Source organism: Pelophylax lessonae, assembly GCF_965119305.1.
Source record: "Pelophylax lessonae genome assembly, chromosome: 2".
NCBI classification, from domain to species: domain Eukaryota; kingdom Metazoa; phylum Chordata; class Amphibia; order Anura; family Ranidae; genus Pelophylax; species Pelophylax lessonae.
Window position 1 is genome coordinate 562,601,583 of NC_138769.1, and position 18,753 is coordinate 562,620,335.

The window sequence follows — 18,753 nt, forward strand, 5'->3', positions numbered from 1 at the left end:
ACAGAGGTGCTAACTCGGTGAACTCGCTAACATTTCAAACCATTTATTCACACATGAAACAACAGACACCTGTATTGTGGGTGAATGGTGCAGTGTAATTTTAGCATACCTTCAGTACATTCTGTGTGAAAACTGTGACTGCCATGAAGGAAAGTTCAATAAAGGTTCTGGTTGCATGATAAGCAAGCTTGCCTGATTTAAAGAACTCTTATTAAAATGTTTACATTTTTATTTAATCCTGAAGGGGCCAAGTGCATATAGCACTTGGTCCTGCTTGGATCAGTGGCACTGCTGGGGATTAATAGTCCCTATTTTGCTCGCTGTAGCTCCACCCCTGTCTGAAGCCCAAATTACGGGTATTTCTGTGGGGGGAGGTACATCCAGCAGTAAGCCCTGCCCCCTCTGTAAGCTGACTGTTCTTTTACTATTCTGAATAATCGTTGTTGCCTCTACAGCACGGATAGTTCTTTCGTAATAGTAAAAGTTCACTCGGCTCTGAGGCTCTCTGTGATCTATCTGCCAATGCTGGTGCACATACATAGTCCCCGCAGCACTGAGTGATGTCTCACTATTATGAATAAGCAATCAGGGCTATTGGGACCAGTGCTGCGTATTACACAGGCCCACAGTGCTGATCGTTCCATCATAAAAGTGAAAGGTCGCTCAGCGCTGCAGGGCTGTGTATGTTCACAAGCAAGCGTAGATAGACACAAAGTCCCGCAGGCTGTGCGATCTATTGTGAATGTCAGCGCCGGATTCCAGAGCGGCCACTGCGGCCAGCCACAAGAACTGTCATTCCAAATTCTGTCTCCATTCTTGAAGCATGGTCGGACAGCAGGGGGAAAACTGTCCAATCACAATGCTTAGCAACGGCAGAACAGATTCCAATAAGATCAAGCGCTACATTCACTTCATCCCCCAAAGGGTTAAATAAAAGTTTAAAAAGCCTAGTAAGACTTATTTTTTTAATAAAGGAAGGAAGGAGACACTTGTCTGATAGTCATAAGCTGTAATGCTGGCCATACATTATACGGAAAATTGTTCAAACTCATTTTCGAAAAACGAACACTCGGCCATGAGAGAAAACGATCGTGCCATCATGGAATGACCGATAAATATTTCAATGGACATAAATTAATCTGTTTTTTGTTCTTTTTTTCACATATACCTAGTGCAAACAGATTGGACGAGAAACACATTAACCTTTCAATTTATGGTTTGTTAGGCAGAAAATTTCTAAACTTGTCCTTCGTTTTTTTCGGCTGAACGGCCACCCCGTACCCACCTCCCGCTACCACCCCTTTTAGAGATCCAAGAATCAATTTGTGGTATTAAGTCACTTATATGGAATGATAACAAGAAAGACAGTAAAATGGATCCCTTGCAGCTAGCAACAATAGTTCCCCCAGCAACAATAGTTCCTCAGCAACAATAGATCTCCCTAGCAACAATAGTTCCCCCAGCAACAATAGTTCACCCAGCAACAATAGACCCCCCCAGCAACAATAGATCTCCCCAGCAACAATAGTTCCCCCAGCAACAATAGTTCCCCCAGCAACAATATATCTCCCATGCAACAATAGATCTCCAATGCAACAATAGATCCCCCAGCAACAATAGTTCCCCAGCAACAATAGATCTCCTCAGCAACAATAGATCCCCCAGCAACGATAGATCCCCCAACAACAATATTTCCCCATCAGCAACAATAGATCTCCTTCAGCAGCAATATAGCTCCCGCAGCAACAATACTCAGATAGCAAGCAATTGTGCTGCAAGTTTGAAATGACTTGCTAAGCTATTGCTAGACTTGCCAGGCTTCATAAGTCTGTTGCACAATTGCAGCAAGTCCACATTGCATGACTCCAGTTTAACTTTCTTTGCAAACATTCTGCAAGTCTGCTGCAAGTTCTGGTTCAGTTATGTTGTGCAATAGTCATCCCACCACAGGGGTCACTGTGGCTGAATTTCATGCTGTAGACCTGCAGAGCTCTTGCTGTAGACTCACCACTTTAACTTTGCTCTTGCTAGAGCCACCAAATTTGCTACTGATTTGAAAAGTGTCAACCAGTGTTCATTTTGGCAGAAAATTTCCATTTAGTTTTAGTTTTAGTCATGATCTTTTGACTAAAATGCTATTTTAGTTTTAGTGGTATTGTAGTCATCTGAATTGTTTTAGTTTTAGTCATATTTTAGTCAACTACAAATACATAATTTTTAGTCAACTACAAATCAAATAGGTTTAGGTTAATATTTGTAATGCATTATTTAAACATTTCTCTAGATAATACAAACTAATTATATACTCCTGGAGTAAAAATTGAATAATATGTTATGGTTTATGGTACTAAGGTTTGAACACGCACTACACAGACTTAGCTATTGTAAGTTATAACTTTATAAATAAAACCAAGTTCATAAACAAACAAAAATATTGTTTTTTGACAAACAGAAGTGCAACTTTAAAACACAAAAAAACAAAACAAAAAACTGTAAACTCTATTGGCTGCAATGTCATTGGCCATATTATCTAAATATATTATCAATATTAATTATTAATTAAAAATAAAAGAGAAGCCTATTTCTTATTTTTTTTTCTCTTTCAGCAGTTTAGTAGATGCCCCATGCTTCTGCGGTGGTGTAATACAGGTTTAAACTTTAATGTGCTATTATTACAGACTCTGGATGGAATTGTGTTGCTGATTTAGAAATGGCCAGCAGAGTAGAGTTAATTTTTTATTTACAAATAGTTTTTGTCATAGTCTTTTGACTAAAATGTAATTTTAGTTTTAGTCGTATTTTAGTCTTATGACTAAAATGCCATTTTAGTTTGTTGTATTTTAGTCATCTGAATTGTTTTCATTGTATTTTAGTCTACTAAAATAGTGTTAATTTAGTGGACGAAAATATTTTAGTCTACGAAATTAACACTGGTATCAACTCGAACTTGCGCTTCAAGTGCTCTGCATGTGTACAACGTGCCAGTAAAAATGTGCAGCAAGTTACAGACTTATAATTCTACACTGAGACCAAATTGTGGCAATTCATCCTTGCTATTTGGGTAGATCCGCTGCAACAATATACCACCAGCAACAATAGATCTTCCCCCCAGCAACAATAAATCTGCCAGCATCAGTAGACCCCTCCCTCAACATTAGATCCCTCCCAGTAACAATTAATCCCCCAGAAACATTGGACTACCTGCAACAATAGATCTCCCCCGGGGACAATAGATTCACCAGCAGCCAGCATCAACTGACCTTCCAGCACACCCCGCCATCCCTTGCCATTACATACATTTATTGCTGGAGGTGCCAGAACTGTGTTCCTGCGCGTTCCTGCTGAAAAAAACCCCCGATGCTCAGTACTGTATAAAGACTAGGATCGGTGTGTTTTCATCCACTATTTTCTTGAGTAGTGGTTACAGCATATTTGAAACTCAGAATGATATCTAACATAAACTATATGGTCTTTCATATTCAGAATTTCAGAATATGTCAAAATGTATTATTATACAGTGGGTACGGAAAGTAATCAGACCCCCTTAAATTTTTCACTCTTTGTTATATTGCAGCCATTTGCTAAAATCATTTTTGTTCATTCTTCTTCCTCATGAATGTACACATAGCACCCCATACTGACAGAAAAACACAGAATTGTTGACATTGTTGCAGATTTATTAAAAAAGAAAAACTGAAATATCACATGGTCCTAAGTATTCAGACCCTTTGCTGTGACACTCATATATTTAACTCAGGTGCTTTCCATTTCTTCTGATCTTCCTTGAGATGGTTCTACACCTTCATTTGAGTCCAGCTGTGTTTGATTATACTGATTGGACTTGATTAGGAAAGCCACACACCTGTCTATATAAGACCTTCCAGATCACAATGCATGTCAGAGCAAATGAGAATCATGAGGTCAAAGGAACTGCCTGAAGAGCTCAGAGACAGAATTGTGGCAAGGCACAGATCTGGCCAAGGTTACAAAAAGATTTCTGCTGCACTTAAGGTTCCTAAGAGCACAGTGGCCTCCATAATCCTCAAATGGAAGACGTTTGGGACGACCAGAACCCTTCCTAGAGCTGGCCGTCCGGCCAAACTGAGCTATCGGGGGAGAAGAGCCTTGGTGAGAGAGGTAAAGAAGAACCCAAAGATCACTGTGGCTGAGCTCCAGAGATGCAGTCAGGAGATGGGAGAAAGTTGTAGAAAGTCAACCATCACTGCAGCCCTCCACCAGTCGGGGCTTTATGGCAGAGTGGCCCGACGGAATCCTCTCCTCAGTGTAAGACACATGAAAGCCCGCATGGAGTTTGCTAAAAAAACACCTGAAGGACTCCAAGATGGTGAGAAATACGATTCTCTGGTCTGATGAGACCAAAATAGAACTTTTTGGCCTTAATTCTAAGCGGTATGTGTGGAGAAAACCAGGCACTGCTCATCACCTGTCCAATACAGTCCCAACAGTGAAGCATGGTGGTGGCAGCATCATGCTGTGGGGGTGTTTTTCAGCTGCAGGGACAGGACGACTGGTTGCAATCGAGGGAAAGATGAATGCGGCCAAGTACAGGGATATCCTGGACAAAAACCTTCTCCAGAGTGCTCTGGACCTCAGACTGGGCCGAAGGTTTACCTTCCAACAAGACAATGACCCTAAGCACACAGCTAAAATAACGAAGGAGTGGCTTCACAACAACTCTGTGACTGTTCTTGAATGGCCCAGCCAGAGCCCTGACTTAAACCCAATTGAGCATCTCTGGAGAGACCTAAAAATGGCTGTCCACCAACGTTTACCATCCAACCTGACAGAACTGGAGAGGATCTGCAAGGAGGAATGGCAGAGGATCCCCAAATCCAGGTGTGAAAGACTTGTTGCATCTTTCCCAAAAAGACTCCTGGCTGTATTAGATCAAAAGGGGGCTTCTACTAAATACTGAGCAAAGGGTCTGAATACTTAGGACCATGTGATATTTCAGTTTTTCTTTTTTAATAAATCTGCAACAATGTCAACAATTCTGTGTTTTTCTGTCAGTATGGGGTGCTATGTGTACATTCATGAGGAAGAAGAATGAACCTAAATGATTTTAGCAAATGGCTGCAATATAACAAAGAGTGAAAAATTTAAGGGGGTCTGAATACTTTCCGTACCCACTGTATTAATGCAGCTGACTTTCTATTAGGGATTCCTGACCACAGTTTTCCTAAAGTAGAACTATGGGCAAAACTTTTTTTTTCATTTTGGATAGAGTAAGGGAGAGTTATAACCCGTTAGATTTTTTTTTTTTTTTTTTTGCCATCTGTGTCCCAGTGGGGAGACTTCCCTTCACTTCCTGTCCCATAGCCAAACAGAAAGTGAGAGGAAATCTCTGCAAATTAAAGGAATTTCTTGGGGACCCCCAGGTCACCAGAACTAGTGTCCCCATTGGAAGATTTCCCATATATCACTTTTCTGAGGACAACCCAAACTTTTTGATTTTCTTTTACGTTCACTCCTAATATTAACCGCTTCCTGACCACCCGCCGCCTTTTTACTGTGGCAGGGTGGCTCTCCTGGACAAACCGACGTAGACCTACATCAGTCGAACATGGAAAGCTAGGGGGCGAGCACGTGCCGCCGGCACGCTCCTGCCCCCACTCGGCAGCGGGGAAGCCGATGCACGGGTCAGGTGGCTCTGATTGCCACCCACGATCGCTCCCTGCTGAGAGAAAAGGACAGGCAGCTGTTGTAAACACATCCGACAGTCCTTTTCCCTGGAATGATCATAGAGCCCCTGTGATCCTTCCATACAGGATCACATGTCTCTATGGTCATTTCAGAAGCCACGCCCCCCGCAGTTAGAATCACTCCCCTAGGCTCACATTTAACCCCTTGTTAGCCCCTTCCTTGCCAATGGCATTATTACAGTAACAGTGAAAATTTTTAGCACTGATTACTGTAGTAATGTCACTGGTACCCCCCAAAAGTGTCAAAAATGTCAGTTAGGGGTCCGATCTGTCCGCCGCAATGTCGCAGTCCCACAAAAAATCACAGATCGCCACCATTACTAGTAAAAAAAAAAAAACAAACAATAAAAATGACATAAATCTTTCCGTAGTTAGTAGACGCAATAACTTTTGCGCAAACCAATCAAAATACGCTTATTGCGATTTTTTTTTTTACCAAAAATATGTAGCAGAAAACAAATTTGCCTAAAATGTTACAAAAATTTAGATTTTTACGTTTTTTTTTTTTTTTTGAGAATGTCATATAACAGAATGTGAAAAATATATATATTTTTTTTTTCATAATTGTCGCTCTTTTTTTGTTTATAGCGCAAAAAAAAAAAAATCCGTTAATTGTCCGTTAAAGTAACGCAGTGCCGAATCGCAAAATAGGGCCTGGTCATTAAGGGGGCAAATCCTTTCCGGTCTTAAAGTGGTTAATGGCATACAGAACAAATAGAGAGGGTGAATCTCCTTAATGGGGGCACAGACAGCAATAAAAATTGACAGAGGCTCTAATCCCTGTCCATTCCTTCAAAACTAAAAAAAAAAGTTTTGCCTTTAGTTAAACTTTAAAGCTCTGGGTTCAAAAAAGTTCATTTAAATATATTCCCTAATAGGTAAAAGGATATAAACTCACCTTTTGCACACCAAATGTCTTTGTAAACCCATCTATTCCCTTAAAAAATAGCAGTGACATCACCACTGTGCTGTATATAGCTTGTAAAGGCAGTAGGCATGTGAGAGGGACACTGCAGGCTCCACCCACTAAAGCTGACTGTAGAAAACTACAGGAGGGGGCGGAGACAAGACCAGTCATCCTGTACAAGAAGAGAGAGCAGCGGTGACTGGTCTTTATTACAGGTGGATCCTGTATAGGAGGCAAAGTAGAGATGTTTCCTAGCAAATCACTGCAAAGATATGGAAGAAATATACAACGCATACCAAGATTAAAGTATGAATACACAAGCCTCCTGTATTTAGACAATATTTGCTTATCCTGGAGTTCAGCTTTAAAGTAAAACACCAGTCAATAGGTTTGGATACAGATTGGAAGGGTTAGAAAGGTTGTCAGGTTTTTATTGATGTCTGTATCTTTTTTAGGGAAATTCACCTCAAGTCCTTGCCTTGTCCTTGTCAGCACAATAGAAAGCACAGGGAAATCTAAATTGTTACAGTTGTTATCAAAGGAGAAAAGGGGAGATCTGGGGACACCTTTTCCAGCGATGGCATTCAAAGAATAGGATTTTGTGAACATGTAATTTCATTTTCTGTTGTCTTTGGAACAGCAAGTCACAAATCTTCACAATTAGAAAACACACTGAGAGAGATGCCAACCCTTCTCTTTTCAAAGCCATATACAACATTTTGGGTTCAGTTCTACATTAAAGAGTAACTTCACTTAAACCTTCCCCTCTGGGTGATCTCTGTACATTGCAAGGATTTTACCAAACTTTTTTGCAGATTCATACCTTCTGCTATTCTGAAGAAATAGCTGTTTGTCTCCATGTGCAGAGTTAATCTGTATGGGAGTGGTTTCATAATTCAACCAGCTGCTGCACCTGCAGGGCTCTAATGAGAAAAACTGCAAGGTCTGCATCCCTTTAGATGTTGATTTCTTATTGGGAGTATCTCATCAAAAAAATGACATTTTGGTTGCAGGGGATGCCAAAAATCTGACTTGTATCTTAGGCAGACTTGTGGGAAAATTGGTGAGCCAATCACACAAGCAGGAAATGATGTTTCTGGGGTGTGGTCTGTACACATTCTGTGTACAGAATACCCCCAGGTAGCCATATTGCATTTTACAGAGGGCTACAGATTGAAAAGGAAATATAATTTTAATAACATTCAATTACAATATGACTTGTGTCGCAATTGTATACGCTATATTATTATTATTTTTTTATTTTTTGCTATTTTTTCCCCATGAAATTGGAGTTACCCTTTAAAACACAAATCGGACAGTGTTTATATTGCGTCTTTAAATCTCACCTTTAAGAATGACAGATCTTTATTGTTCTCAACCAGCACAATCTCCAGGTTACCCATCACGATATGACAGTTGTTGTACATGTTCTTCAAGGTCAGATGCTGGTATTCAGCCTCACCCGTAACACTGAGACCATTCACTGTCCCAGTACAAACTGTAAGAAACAGAAAAAATGTACTTAGGAAAACAAAGAAAATCTCTTTTCCATAAAAAAGGCGATTTTATAAAAGTGAAACCTAATATATGCCTTATAGACACAAAATCAGGAATAATACATCCATACAGAAGAAGGCAGATTATTTATTTATAGGGTAACTCACACTTATACTTTCAAAACCTTTAAGTTTTAAAGGGCAGATGCTTACACTATTGTTTTCTACCTGTATAATTCCATCCTTGCCTGCAGCATTCTATGGCCAGCCTTACACAAAGCAAATTTCTTTCCTGCAACCACGGGTTGCACGATTCCCCCATCAAGGCCCCTTTCACAGTTGTGCGACCTAAAAGCCACGCAATTTTATTGCGATTTTGCTGCGATTTTACCACCATTTTGGCTAGACTTGAAGCAATGCCTTTGTCTTTGGACCTCAAAATGCATTAAAATCGGCCCAAAGTAGTGAAAGGTCTACTTTGAAGTCGCTGTGTCTTGAAGTCATACAGATATTAATGGTACTCATTGTAAATTGTGGAGTACCTCAAAACGCATTAAAATCTGCCCAAAGTATTGAAGGGTCTACTTTGAAGTCGTTGCTAGCGGCTATAGAAGCTGCTACTGATAATCACAGGTAAAACCCGGCATGCTGGTTGTACCCAAGTTAATCGATTGATCACTTTGGTATATTCAGCCTGCCCATACACGGCTCAGATCTCGCATACGGTCTGCCTAAGGGCTTCTACACATGGGTATCGGGGGGTGGGGGGTAAAAGCAGGCAGAAGAGCTGTAGTTTTAGCTCTCCCTGACCACCCTCCTAAAGAAAGGCATTCAGCTGTACACATGGGGTGACAGCTATGTTTTGCCTGAGGGTGCACCATATATAAAAACCACATGCCAAATTCTCAGGGTGATACCAACGCCGTACACAACCCATTCAAGTGAATAGAGCCGTGCTCTAAGTGCTCTGCAGGCGTGGTGGTTCAGCCCTTTTAGGGTTAAAACAGATGGTGACACCGCCTGCCAAACACCTTCTCAAAAGTGATCCACAACATATCGCTTTTCAGAGGGGCAGCAAGGGTATGAAAATGTTCCCTACAGATATACTGTATATAGCTGGAATTTTGGGCGATAACTGCTAAAAATCAAAGGAGCTTGGTGGAAAATTGTCAGACAAACAGAGACTGCATCCAGACAGATGCAGTCACTGTTCAGGAGGCGGATGCTGCTGCTGCCTGAATACAACATTCCTCTATATGTGTGGATTGGGAAATCGATTGATTTCACTTTTTCAGCCTGCTGGGCTGAACAAGATAGATTTAAGTATGAATGAATAGCCTAAATCTTTAAAGTGATTTGTTTAAGCCCTGTACACACTGTAAGAAAATCGGATGAACGATTCACAGCAAGTCGAAACTGAGGATAGAAATAATGTACATAAATTCTCGTACAACATTTTTGTTGTTTTTTTTTTGTTATTTGTATCTTTCAAATCTGATATTTCTTGTATAAAAATTGTATGAAAATGGTACACATTAAACAAAAATCATTCTGTTTCCATACGAGAAAAATTTGGGAGTTTGTCCCTTCGGAAATTTTCGTTTGGAAGGTCGGAATCGCCTATCGACAGTTGTGTTCACACTATCAGAAAATCGCACGATCATTCCTCGGAAGTAAATGTTCACCCAATTTTCTTATAGTGTACGGGCCATTATATATACGTTATATGGGCCATTAGGGAGGCAGCACCTTGATCAGTGAGGTTTTTCTTTTACTGCTACAAAAATGAAGCTGCCGACCTACTCACGTGCAGGAAAAATGAAAACGCCGATAGACTAAACCTGTTATGGGGAGAGTATACAGTATATGTATCAAGTGGACCATGTATTACCACCCAGGGTATGTAATGATTGACAGTTACAGAAGAGGGCTGGATACATTTACAGGTGAACTAGGAGAACTGCCAAGAAACTGCAAATTTCAAAGAAGCATTGTTAGACGGTTAAACATAAAACATTCCAAAAAACTGAATCATTACAATGATCACTATGCCAGATTAGTGTGTTACTGATTTTTCTGTGTTTCTTACATATTAACTACAGGTAAAAGTTTAATAGCAACCATTCCTTCCTCCATGACAGTATGAAAATCAATATGGAGGAGTAATAGAATGGAATAAGTTGGAAGTGCCGATACACAGTTACATTATGCAAATGCTGCCCATCATATTTACATTTCCTTTACTGAATAATAGATATAACCGATTCCAAGGAAGAGCATTGCAGTTTTTTTTTTCCATTGCATTTTTATTAAAGCTAAGCTCCAGGCAGATATGAAATACACAATTGAATGTAGCTCTGTATTTTTTAATGCATTATCAAATGTATCTTTTTAAATGTAAGCAAGGCCGCTGATAAGGCAGTGCAGCCAGCCCCTCCTGTATTGGGCCCCGGCCCCATCAGTTCAAAAGGGGGGGCCAAGGCATCTGCTGTACTATCTTATTGCAGACACCATTCCTTTTCTTCCTTCCCCTGCAATGCTGCCAGCTTCTCCCACGGACTGCACAGAAGGGGAGTGGTTTTAGCACATGCCTTCCATCTGCTGTCTGGGCATCCTTGTGTGTCCCTTTCCCCCGCAGCGTTGCCGGCTTCCTGCTTCTCTCACTGGCAGCTGTGGGCACACAAGGGGATGTTTCAGGATGAAGAGCGGGGGAAGTGACCAGTAAATATATAATTTTTTGGCCCCTTCCTTTCCTAAATGAACACAGCGAGTGATCAGTACCAATCACTCCTGTGTCCATTCACTACTGAAGCATAGTAAACTGTGTTTACTATTCTTCAGTTTGTGAATAAGCAAGAAGCTTTAGAGCACTCCCAATGAATTCATCTTTGCAATTGAAGCTGCAAAGAAAGGATCTGATAAATCTATGTCAACAGTCACTTCTGGCTGGGGCAGGGGCCTTGTCAGGTAGGCCGTATGGGGCCCCGTGATTTCTAACAGCAGCCCTGAATGTAACCAATGTATATAGCTGACTTTAACTTGGTATTAGCCTTTAGCAATGCCCTATATAGCAAAGTTCAGACTGACAGAGGGAGAAGCAGCACAAGGAGTTAATCAGTTGTGCTGCAGTGCTTATGTGCTGAAACATGCTGATAGGTGGAGAGCGCAGAGTGAAAAAATGAGCTCATCAGTACGCTGCTTCTTCTTTCACTGTCCAGTCACAGGCTGCAGAAAAGCCAAGACCTGAAAGTGTTAGTGAACTGCATCAAATAAAAATCTGGTCTCCTGCCTTGCCAGATAAGGCTTTGCAGTAGAGCTTGGTACATTTCAGGATTGGATGGACACAAATACAAATCATTTTGCAGGTAAAACAGGTCCCATATATGTGTTCCACCTGTGTGTTTAAGCAGAGTTTCGGCTACATTTTCTTCCTATCATGCATAACTTTTTTACATGCTAAAAACGATTTGGCTATTTTTTTTTCAGTTCCTTAACCCTATTTTTACTTAAAAATCTCTTCACTTCCTCCTTATTGCGCAGCGGCCGCCTATGTAATTTCCTGCTTTGCATTTTGCTCCTGGGAGATGAGTGTTATCAATCCCAGGAGTCAATGGGCATCACCGGCTCATAGCAAGCTGTGGGACTCACTGCGACGCACTGCGCATGCGCGAGAACGGGAGGTGCATGCTGGGTAGCCAGCATGCACAGAATCCCGGAAGAAGAACAGTGCGGCTTCAGATGCCCAGACTACAGATGGCCGCGCTGTACAGGAGAAGAATAAAGTAAGTGAGACATGCTGCACAAAAACAAAACAGGGGACAGTTTACAGGATAACTTAGCGTAAATGCACGAGCCCTAACTATACTAGGGGTGTTTAAAAAAATAATAAATTCACTCGGGACTCCACTTTAGCTGTTTGCCTAGAGTTCAGCTTTAACAAGCCTATACTTCAAGTAAGGCATCTTGTAAAAGCCCTTTTCTTCCATTTGTGTATTTTATATCTACCTGGAGCTCAGCTTTTTATCAAGAAATTGTTTCCTTATTCCTGAGAACACCACAGAAGAGAAGTGAAGCATAAATGTGGGTGTGCTCGGGGTTTGGGAAAAGCAATCTGTAACGGTGAACTCAATGAGTGATGAGGAACTTATTGGATGGGATTCAAAAAATTTTGCAATACTAGAAAAAAAAATCAAGTCTGAAACGTATGCCTCGTTTCCAGGCAGTTCCGGTTCGGTTCAGTACGGTCGGGTTCGGTACGGTACACCTTGCGTTTCCACTGCCAATAGTACCCTTTCATGATAGGCGTGGTGTAGCAGGAAAGCTGTGATAGACGATTCTATGTCAACCAATCAAAGTTCTGCAGAGTGTAGCTCCACCCTGTTGGTACAGTACTAATGTGCTTGGTACCCCAACTAAAGGGTCCCAAAAAAGTGGTACGGTACGGTTCGGAATTAGGGTACCATTCATAATGGAAACGGCATAAATAGCGTACCGTACCGAACCGAACCGTACCGCTCAGTGGAAACAAGCCATTAGAGATCCAGATAAGGACTATGAAGTATCAATATGCAATGTCCTGAATTATGATATATATTACGGATATTTTTAAAAGCTGTGTTCCAAGCAAAGAGCTAAATACATGCTTGAAATACAAATACGTGAACTCTTGGATCTGACTAATGATTTGTTACTTTGTTTTGCCAGATTTATGCTCCTCTATAAAAACATACAACCAGGCCCTGCCTTCTATGAGCTGTCTTCAGACGTCATTGCCGTTGAGCAATACAGCCGTGTTAAAGACTCAGCTCAGCATGTGATTGGACCATTACAGGACAGCACAACACTGATGAGGTAATCAATCTGCTCAATAAGATTGCAGTGTTCAATGCAATAGAACCTAACTGGTCCCTGGTGCATGTTTTCTCATTGCCAGTTTGTGTGCTGGGGATTACTTAAGGCTTATCTGAACAGATGAAAGTACTTTTAACTGAAATATGGAACAATTTATTTCATGGTTTTTAATAAATTCCATAACTGCATTATTGGTGGTTTATTACCTACATAAATTCAGCTTTGAAGTTAGCATAATACATTTTAGATCAACATTTGCATGATTTTACAGGTTTTCTTAATGGAAGAATTAGTCATTTCAAGTCAGTATGTAAGAGTCTTTAGCAAGAACCCAACTGAATGCAATAAAACAGAGATCTCAGCCCTGTGGGCAACCCTGCTAATCTATCATGTTGGGCCCACCTCAATGATATTCAGGTCCTAAGCAGTATTAGGGCCTGTCTTGATACAGTTTTGTTTGCACCAAAACTGCTTCTTACCCCATTAAGGTCTGTCAATGAACTGTGAAGGATCGCAATTTTTTCATTTATATAAGATGTGTTGATTTGTTTATAATGGTGGTATGTGTACTATGCATTATTTGTTGTTTTTTTTTTGTTCGTTAGATCACTACCTTCATTTCTATTTTATTCTTTTAGATCAATTCCTCTTGAAACCAATACTCCTGATGAAGGGGAACCCCTACGAAACATGTGGAGTAAGATTGGAGGAATTTAAAGTGGCTCCCATATATGGGGGACTCTATGAGTATCCAATCAGAGGTTTTTTTTTTCCATTTTATCATTGCTTGGATCTAGTTCACTTTTTGGCCTAGGTGCCTTCAGTTATGCAGTGTATTGTATATTTTCCTCCCTTTATGGGTGGTTGCTTTTAATATTTGTGGATACAATAAAAATGTATATATTTTTTATAATTATTGTCTTGTAAGTCTTTGCGGTTCCATGAAAGTCCCCAGTGCCTCAAACCAATTTTCCAAATTACAACTGAATTTTTAGGACGTAGGTACAATTTTATTGTTGAATATATGTGGCACATTATTGTGTATTATCTACATAAATTTAGCTTTGAGGTTAGCATAATACATTTTAGATAAACATTTGCATGACTTTACAGGTTCTCCTAATGGAAGATTAGTCATTTCAAGACAGTATGTAAGAGTCTTTAGCAAGAACTTAACTGAATGCAAAAAAAACAGAGATCTCAACCTTGTGGGCAACCCTGCTCATCTATATATATTTTTTTAAAACATTAATGGGCCCACCTCTATGGTCATCATGGTGGGCCCACCTCAATGGCATTCAGGCCCGAAGCAGTATTAGGGCCTGTCTTGAAATGGTTTTGTTTGCACCAAAACTGCTTCCCCCCCCCCCCCCCCCATAAAGGTCTTTGGGAATGCAGTAGCAGTTTGAAGCTGCTTAGAAGAATGTCAGCTACAGGTCAGAAGGAGGTTACATGCATGTCAAAGACACCTGTCAATGAACTGTGAAGGATCTCAAGTGCATCTCAAACTGATCTCAAATGCAAGTGGAATTAACCAAAATATGAGCTGCATTTGCCCATACAGACAAGCCCAAAGCTTGTTGCCACAGGCCCTAATGCAATAAGTGCTAGGCTAGGCAATTTGTAATGTGAGTAAGTAGACGTGGCTATAAGGTACATGGGCAAAACAAGTGGCATTTTGTCTCTTAGATACTGTAGTTCTTGCTGAATTTTGTTATAATACTGTCCTGTAAGGCAAAAGGCAGTACATTGATATATGCTGTGTTTTTAGGTCATACCTTTTTTAGCTAATGTCTAAATATATATTATGTAAAGTTCCCGGATTTCATCAGCATTATATTTATATCCACTGTTTGTAACAGTAAAGTATTACAACAAAAAATATGTAGCTATTTTCCTGCAACAAAATATGCCATGAGACTAACTTGCCTTTATTTTGATTTTGCATACAGGGATTTAGTAATTGCATAAAACTTCTATACATACTAGTACATTTTTGAGAAAATATGGTTGTCATCAACAGTATGGGATTTGTATTTATTTTTTTACTTTATTTTTAGTATTGTGGAGCATTGTGAATAATAGATCTTCTTAATAATTAGAACTATACAATATATGCATATACCAAAATATGCAAATGAATAAAACCTTCCAGTACCTATCAAATTCAAGCAGAAAATTCTCAGTCTGCAGATAACCAATTTTTTTTTTCTTAATTTAGTAGATGTAATCCCCAAGTGAAAGACATTTAAGCCTAGTACACACAGGCCGAATGTTGGGTGACATCGGTCGGTTCAACAAAAACCGTACAACATTCAGGCCCATGTGTATGGCAGCTGGACAGGCTTCTGTTGGACCAGCATGCTGGAAAACCAGCAGCCGACGACCAATGACTGAGAGCGCTAAACAGAGTGTTCTGGAGGGGGGGGGGGGGGCCGTCCCCCTGTCAGAACACAATATAACAGCAGGGGAGATTGCTGTGCTAACATTGGATTGTTAAGCCTGGTGCACACCATCAGTTTTATTTTTCGTTCAACTCAGCGGGCGGTCAAAGCCGCTGTACTAACAATCCGATGTTAGTACAGTGAATGCCCCTGCTGTTCTATTGTGTTCTGACCGGGGAAAGCCCCCCCCCCTCCCCCCGCCAGAACACTCCAGCCAGCGCTCTCAGACATTGGCTGAAAGCGCTGATCAGGAGGCGGTCGGCTTCTGGTTTCCCAGCATGCTTCTCTGGCAAAAACTGGCCTGGCTGCCATACACACGGCCATTTTTTACTGAACCTGCCAATATTGCCCGACATTCAGCCTGTGCCTACTAGGCTTTAAGTTCGATAAAGCACTGTGTGTTACAAACAATTGCCTTTTTCCATACAATACTCCTTTTCATCTTTTTTTTCAGCCTTTGTTTCATCTCGGTGCTGCTGGTCTCCTGTATTCTCTTTGCAGTCACTTTCTGTCCAACAGAATTACAATTGTATTTCTCAAGGTGGATTTTGTTAGTGAAAATAGCGAACATGTCTGGGTAATGTTCGTCAGCACAGCCACCTGTAATCTCCATTGGAAGTCCATTGACAGGGACCGAGCATTGCCATCCATAACAGAAAGTATCTGCACAAGCTGCAAATGTAAAATATTGAAATGACTTGTAATTGATTCAGAAGTTTATGAAATTTTCAATTAAAACTTCTGCATGTGGGGTTGAAGCAGTGGGCCCAAAGTTGTTGTACTGTCTAGGGCCCTGCTTAGTCTTTATCAGGCTTTGACATGTACTGGTCAACACATAATGGGTCACCATACCATGTTTTCACAGCTGTGTATAGTAAATTCCACAGTTCCAGGTCTAGATTGTCAGCACTGGACAAGTGAACCATTTTCTGGTCCATAGATATTTTACAATCCTCTGCTGAACAATAGACAATCTAATTATGGAAATGGCTTCTAGTGCGCAAAGCTTGTCATTTCTTTCATAGCAGTTGTGAATAATTCAAATAAGAGGGAAGCTAAGTGATGGATAAGGGTGATTTTCCCCCTCAAGACGTAAAAATGGGAAAGGTCAGGCATTAGAAAGGATCCAAACAAACCCAAGTACATTGACAAGTGTCCAAGCAATGCTGCCCCCGCCTCTGCCTGTCCCGGAGAGAATGGCTCCTCTCTCTGCTGGACACAATGTGTCCTTCTCTGTGTCTGGACACAGCCTCTCATTGTGCCCCGAACAAGAATCCGATGAGAGACTCAAGGGGCAGGAACGAAAAAAAAGTTAGGTCTGGATGTAAATAGTAAAGAATTTCTTAACCCCCATTCCCATAACAAGTCTGTGGACATTACTGCATTCAATGCAACATGCATGTCTACACACACAGAAAGACTATATGCACTTACTATATGCAGGCTTTAATAGTATCAATGCACTGACTAGTATAAGTACTTGCTATTGTAGAATCATATAACTATAAATTTAAACCAACTTTTAAAAAGTGAATTATGTGGAGTATAAGTAGTCAAATAAATTGTGTAGCTCACGTTAACTACTTACCGCCCGCCCACCGTCAAATGACGGCAGAGTGGTGCGGCTCTTGTTCTGGGACACGCCCCAGAACGGTCATTCTCGTGCGCCTAGGGGGCATGCAGCAAGCTGTTCGCGGCTGCGCCGTGTTCCTAGGACAAGGCGCAACCCTGATCTCAGTAAAGAGCCAATGGCGCGGCTCTTTACCCATGTGATCGGCTGTGTCCAATCACAGCCGGTCACATGTAAATGTGGAAGTGCCGTTTATCAGCGCTTCTCACCTCACACTGTCAGAGTGTGTGGGGAGGAGAGCCGTTCAGTGGCATCTCTTTGAGAGCATGACCAGGACAAAAAATCAGGGCACTGATCATCAGTGCCCTGAATACATAGTAAAGCCCCAGCAGTGCCCATCAGTGACACCAATCAGTGGACATTAGTGACCCCAATCAGTGTCTATTAGTGATACCAGTCAGTGCCCATCAGTGCCTGCTCATTGGTTCTGCCCATTAGTGTTGCCCATTAGTGTTGCCCATCAGTGACCATCAATGCCACCCACCAGTGCCGCCTATCAGTGCTCATTATTGCTGCATATCAGTGCCACCTATTAGTGCCTTCTCACCGGTGCCTCCTAATCAGTGCCACCTCATCAGTGCCCATCAGTGCAGCCTCAGCAGCGTACATTAGTGAAGGAGAAAAAAATACTTATTTACAAAATTTACCTACAGAAACTAAGAAAAACTTGTTTTTTCAAAATTTTAGGTCTTTTTTCTTTTTTTAGTAAAAAATAAAAACCCAGTAGTGATTAAATATCACCAAAAAAAGCTCTATTTGTGTGGAAAAAAATGATAAAAATTTAATTTGAGTACAGTGTTGCATGACCACGCAATTGTCATTCAAATTGTGACAGGGCTAAAAGCTGAAAAATGGCCTGGGCAAGAAGGGGATAAAAGTACCCAGTAGGCAAGTGGTTAATAGATTTATAGAATTGTGTTCTTCTCACAAATGGCAAATTTGGCAAACAGCTGTAATTTACTCATATTTTTACTAGTTTGTCTCCACCAAATAATACTATCTAGATTTTCGTGTTAACCACTTCCCCCTGGGTGGACGTCATATGACGTCGTAAACTTTGCGGGGGTATACCGGGATGATGCCTCTAGCTAGAGGCATCATCCTGGTACCGTTGTTTGAAGCCGACGGTCGGCTTTCTGTCGGTACTGATCGATGCGGCTCGGGAGCCACTCGATCGTTACCCGGGGGGGCGGGAGGGGACGTCCCCCCCCTCCCGCCGCCTTCCGCGTGGGACGGGAGCCCCGAGCACCCAGCCGGCGCGTCCGCCGGCTGGATGGAGTCCCGATGAAAGCCGAAAACGGCATCGATCGGGTCTCCGATGACGTAACCCAGAGGCGGCGTCCATGACGTCACTTCCGGGTTAGTGTGCTGCAAAACGGCGGCAAATTTGAAAAACGGCTGTATGCAAAAACGCCGTTTTTCGGCGTTTTGCATACAGGGAAGTGTAGTGGAGGGGTCTAGGGTCTTTTAGACCCTCGATCCCTCCATAAAGTGTACCTGTCACTGCATATTGCTGTCACAAGGGATGTTTACATTGCTTGTGACAGCAATAAAAGTGATCAGATTTTTTTTTAAAAAAAAAACTGTAATAAAGTTAAAAAAATAAATGGGAAAAAAAAATAAAAATTTAGCCGCCCCGATCACCGTTAGCTCACGCACAAAAAAAAAAACGTATACGGAAGTCGAGCCGCGAATGAAATCG

General features: G+C 41.3%; 1 protein-coding gene across 1 annotated transcript in view; it reads right to left on the reverse strand.

Moving 5' to 3' along the window:
• The window catches only part of ERBB3 (erb-b2 receptor tyrosine kinase 3), a 155,150-nt gene that overhangs the window by 78,645 nt on the left and 57,752 nt on the right, over positions 1-18,753 (reverse strand). The window contains exon 2 of the mRNA XM_082245567.1: positions 7,977-8,128. Within this exon, the coding sequence (XP_082101693.1) occupies positions 7,977-8,128 (152 nt within the window). The remainder of the gene's footprint in view (positions 1-7,976; positions 8,129-18,753) is intronic.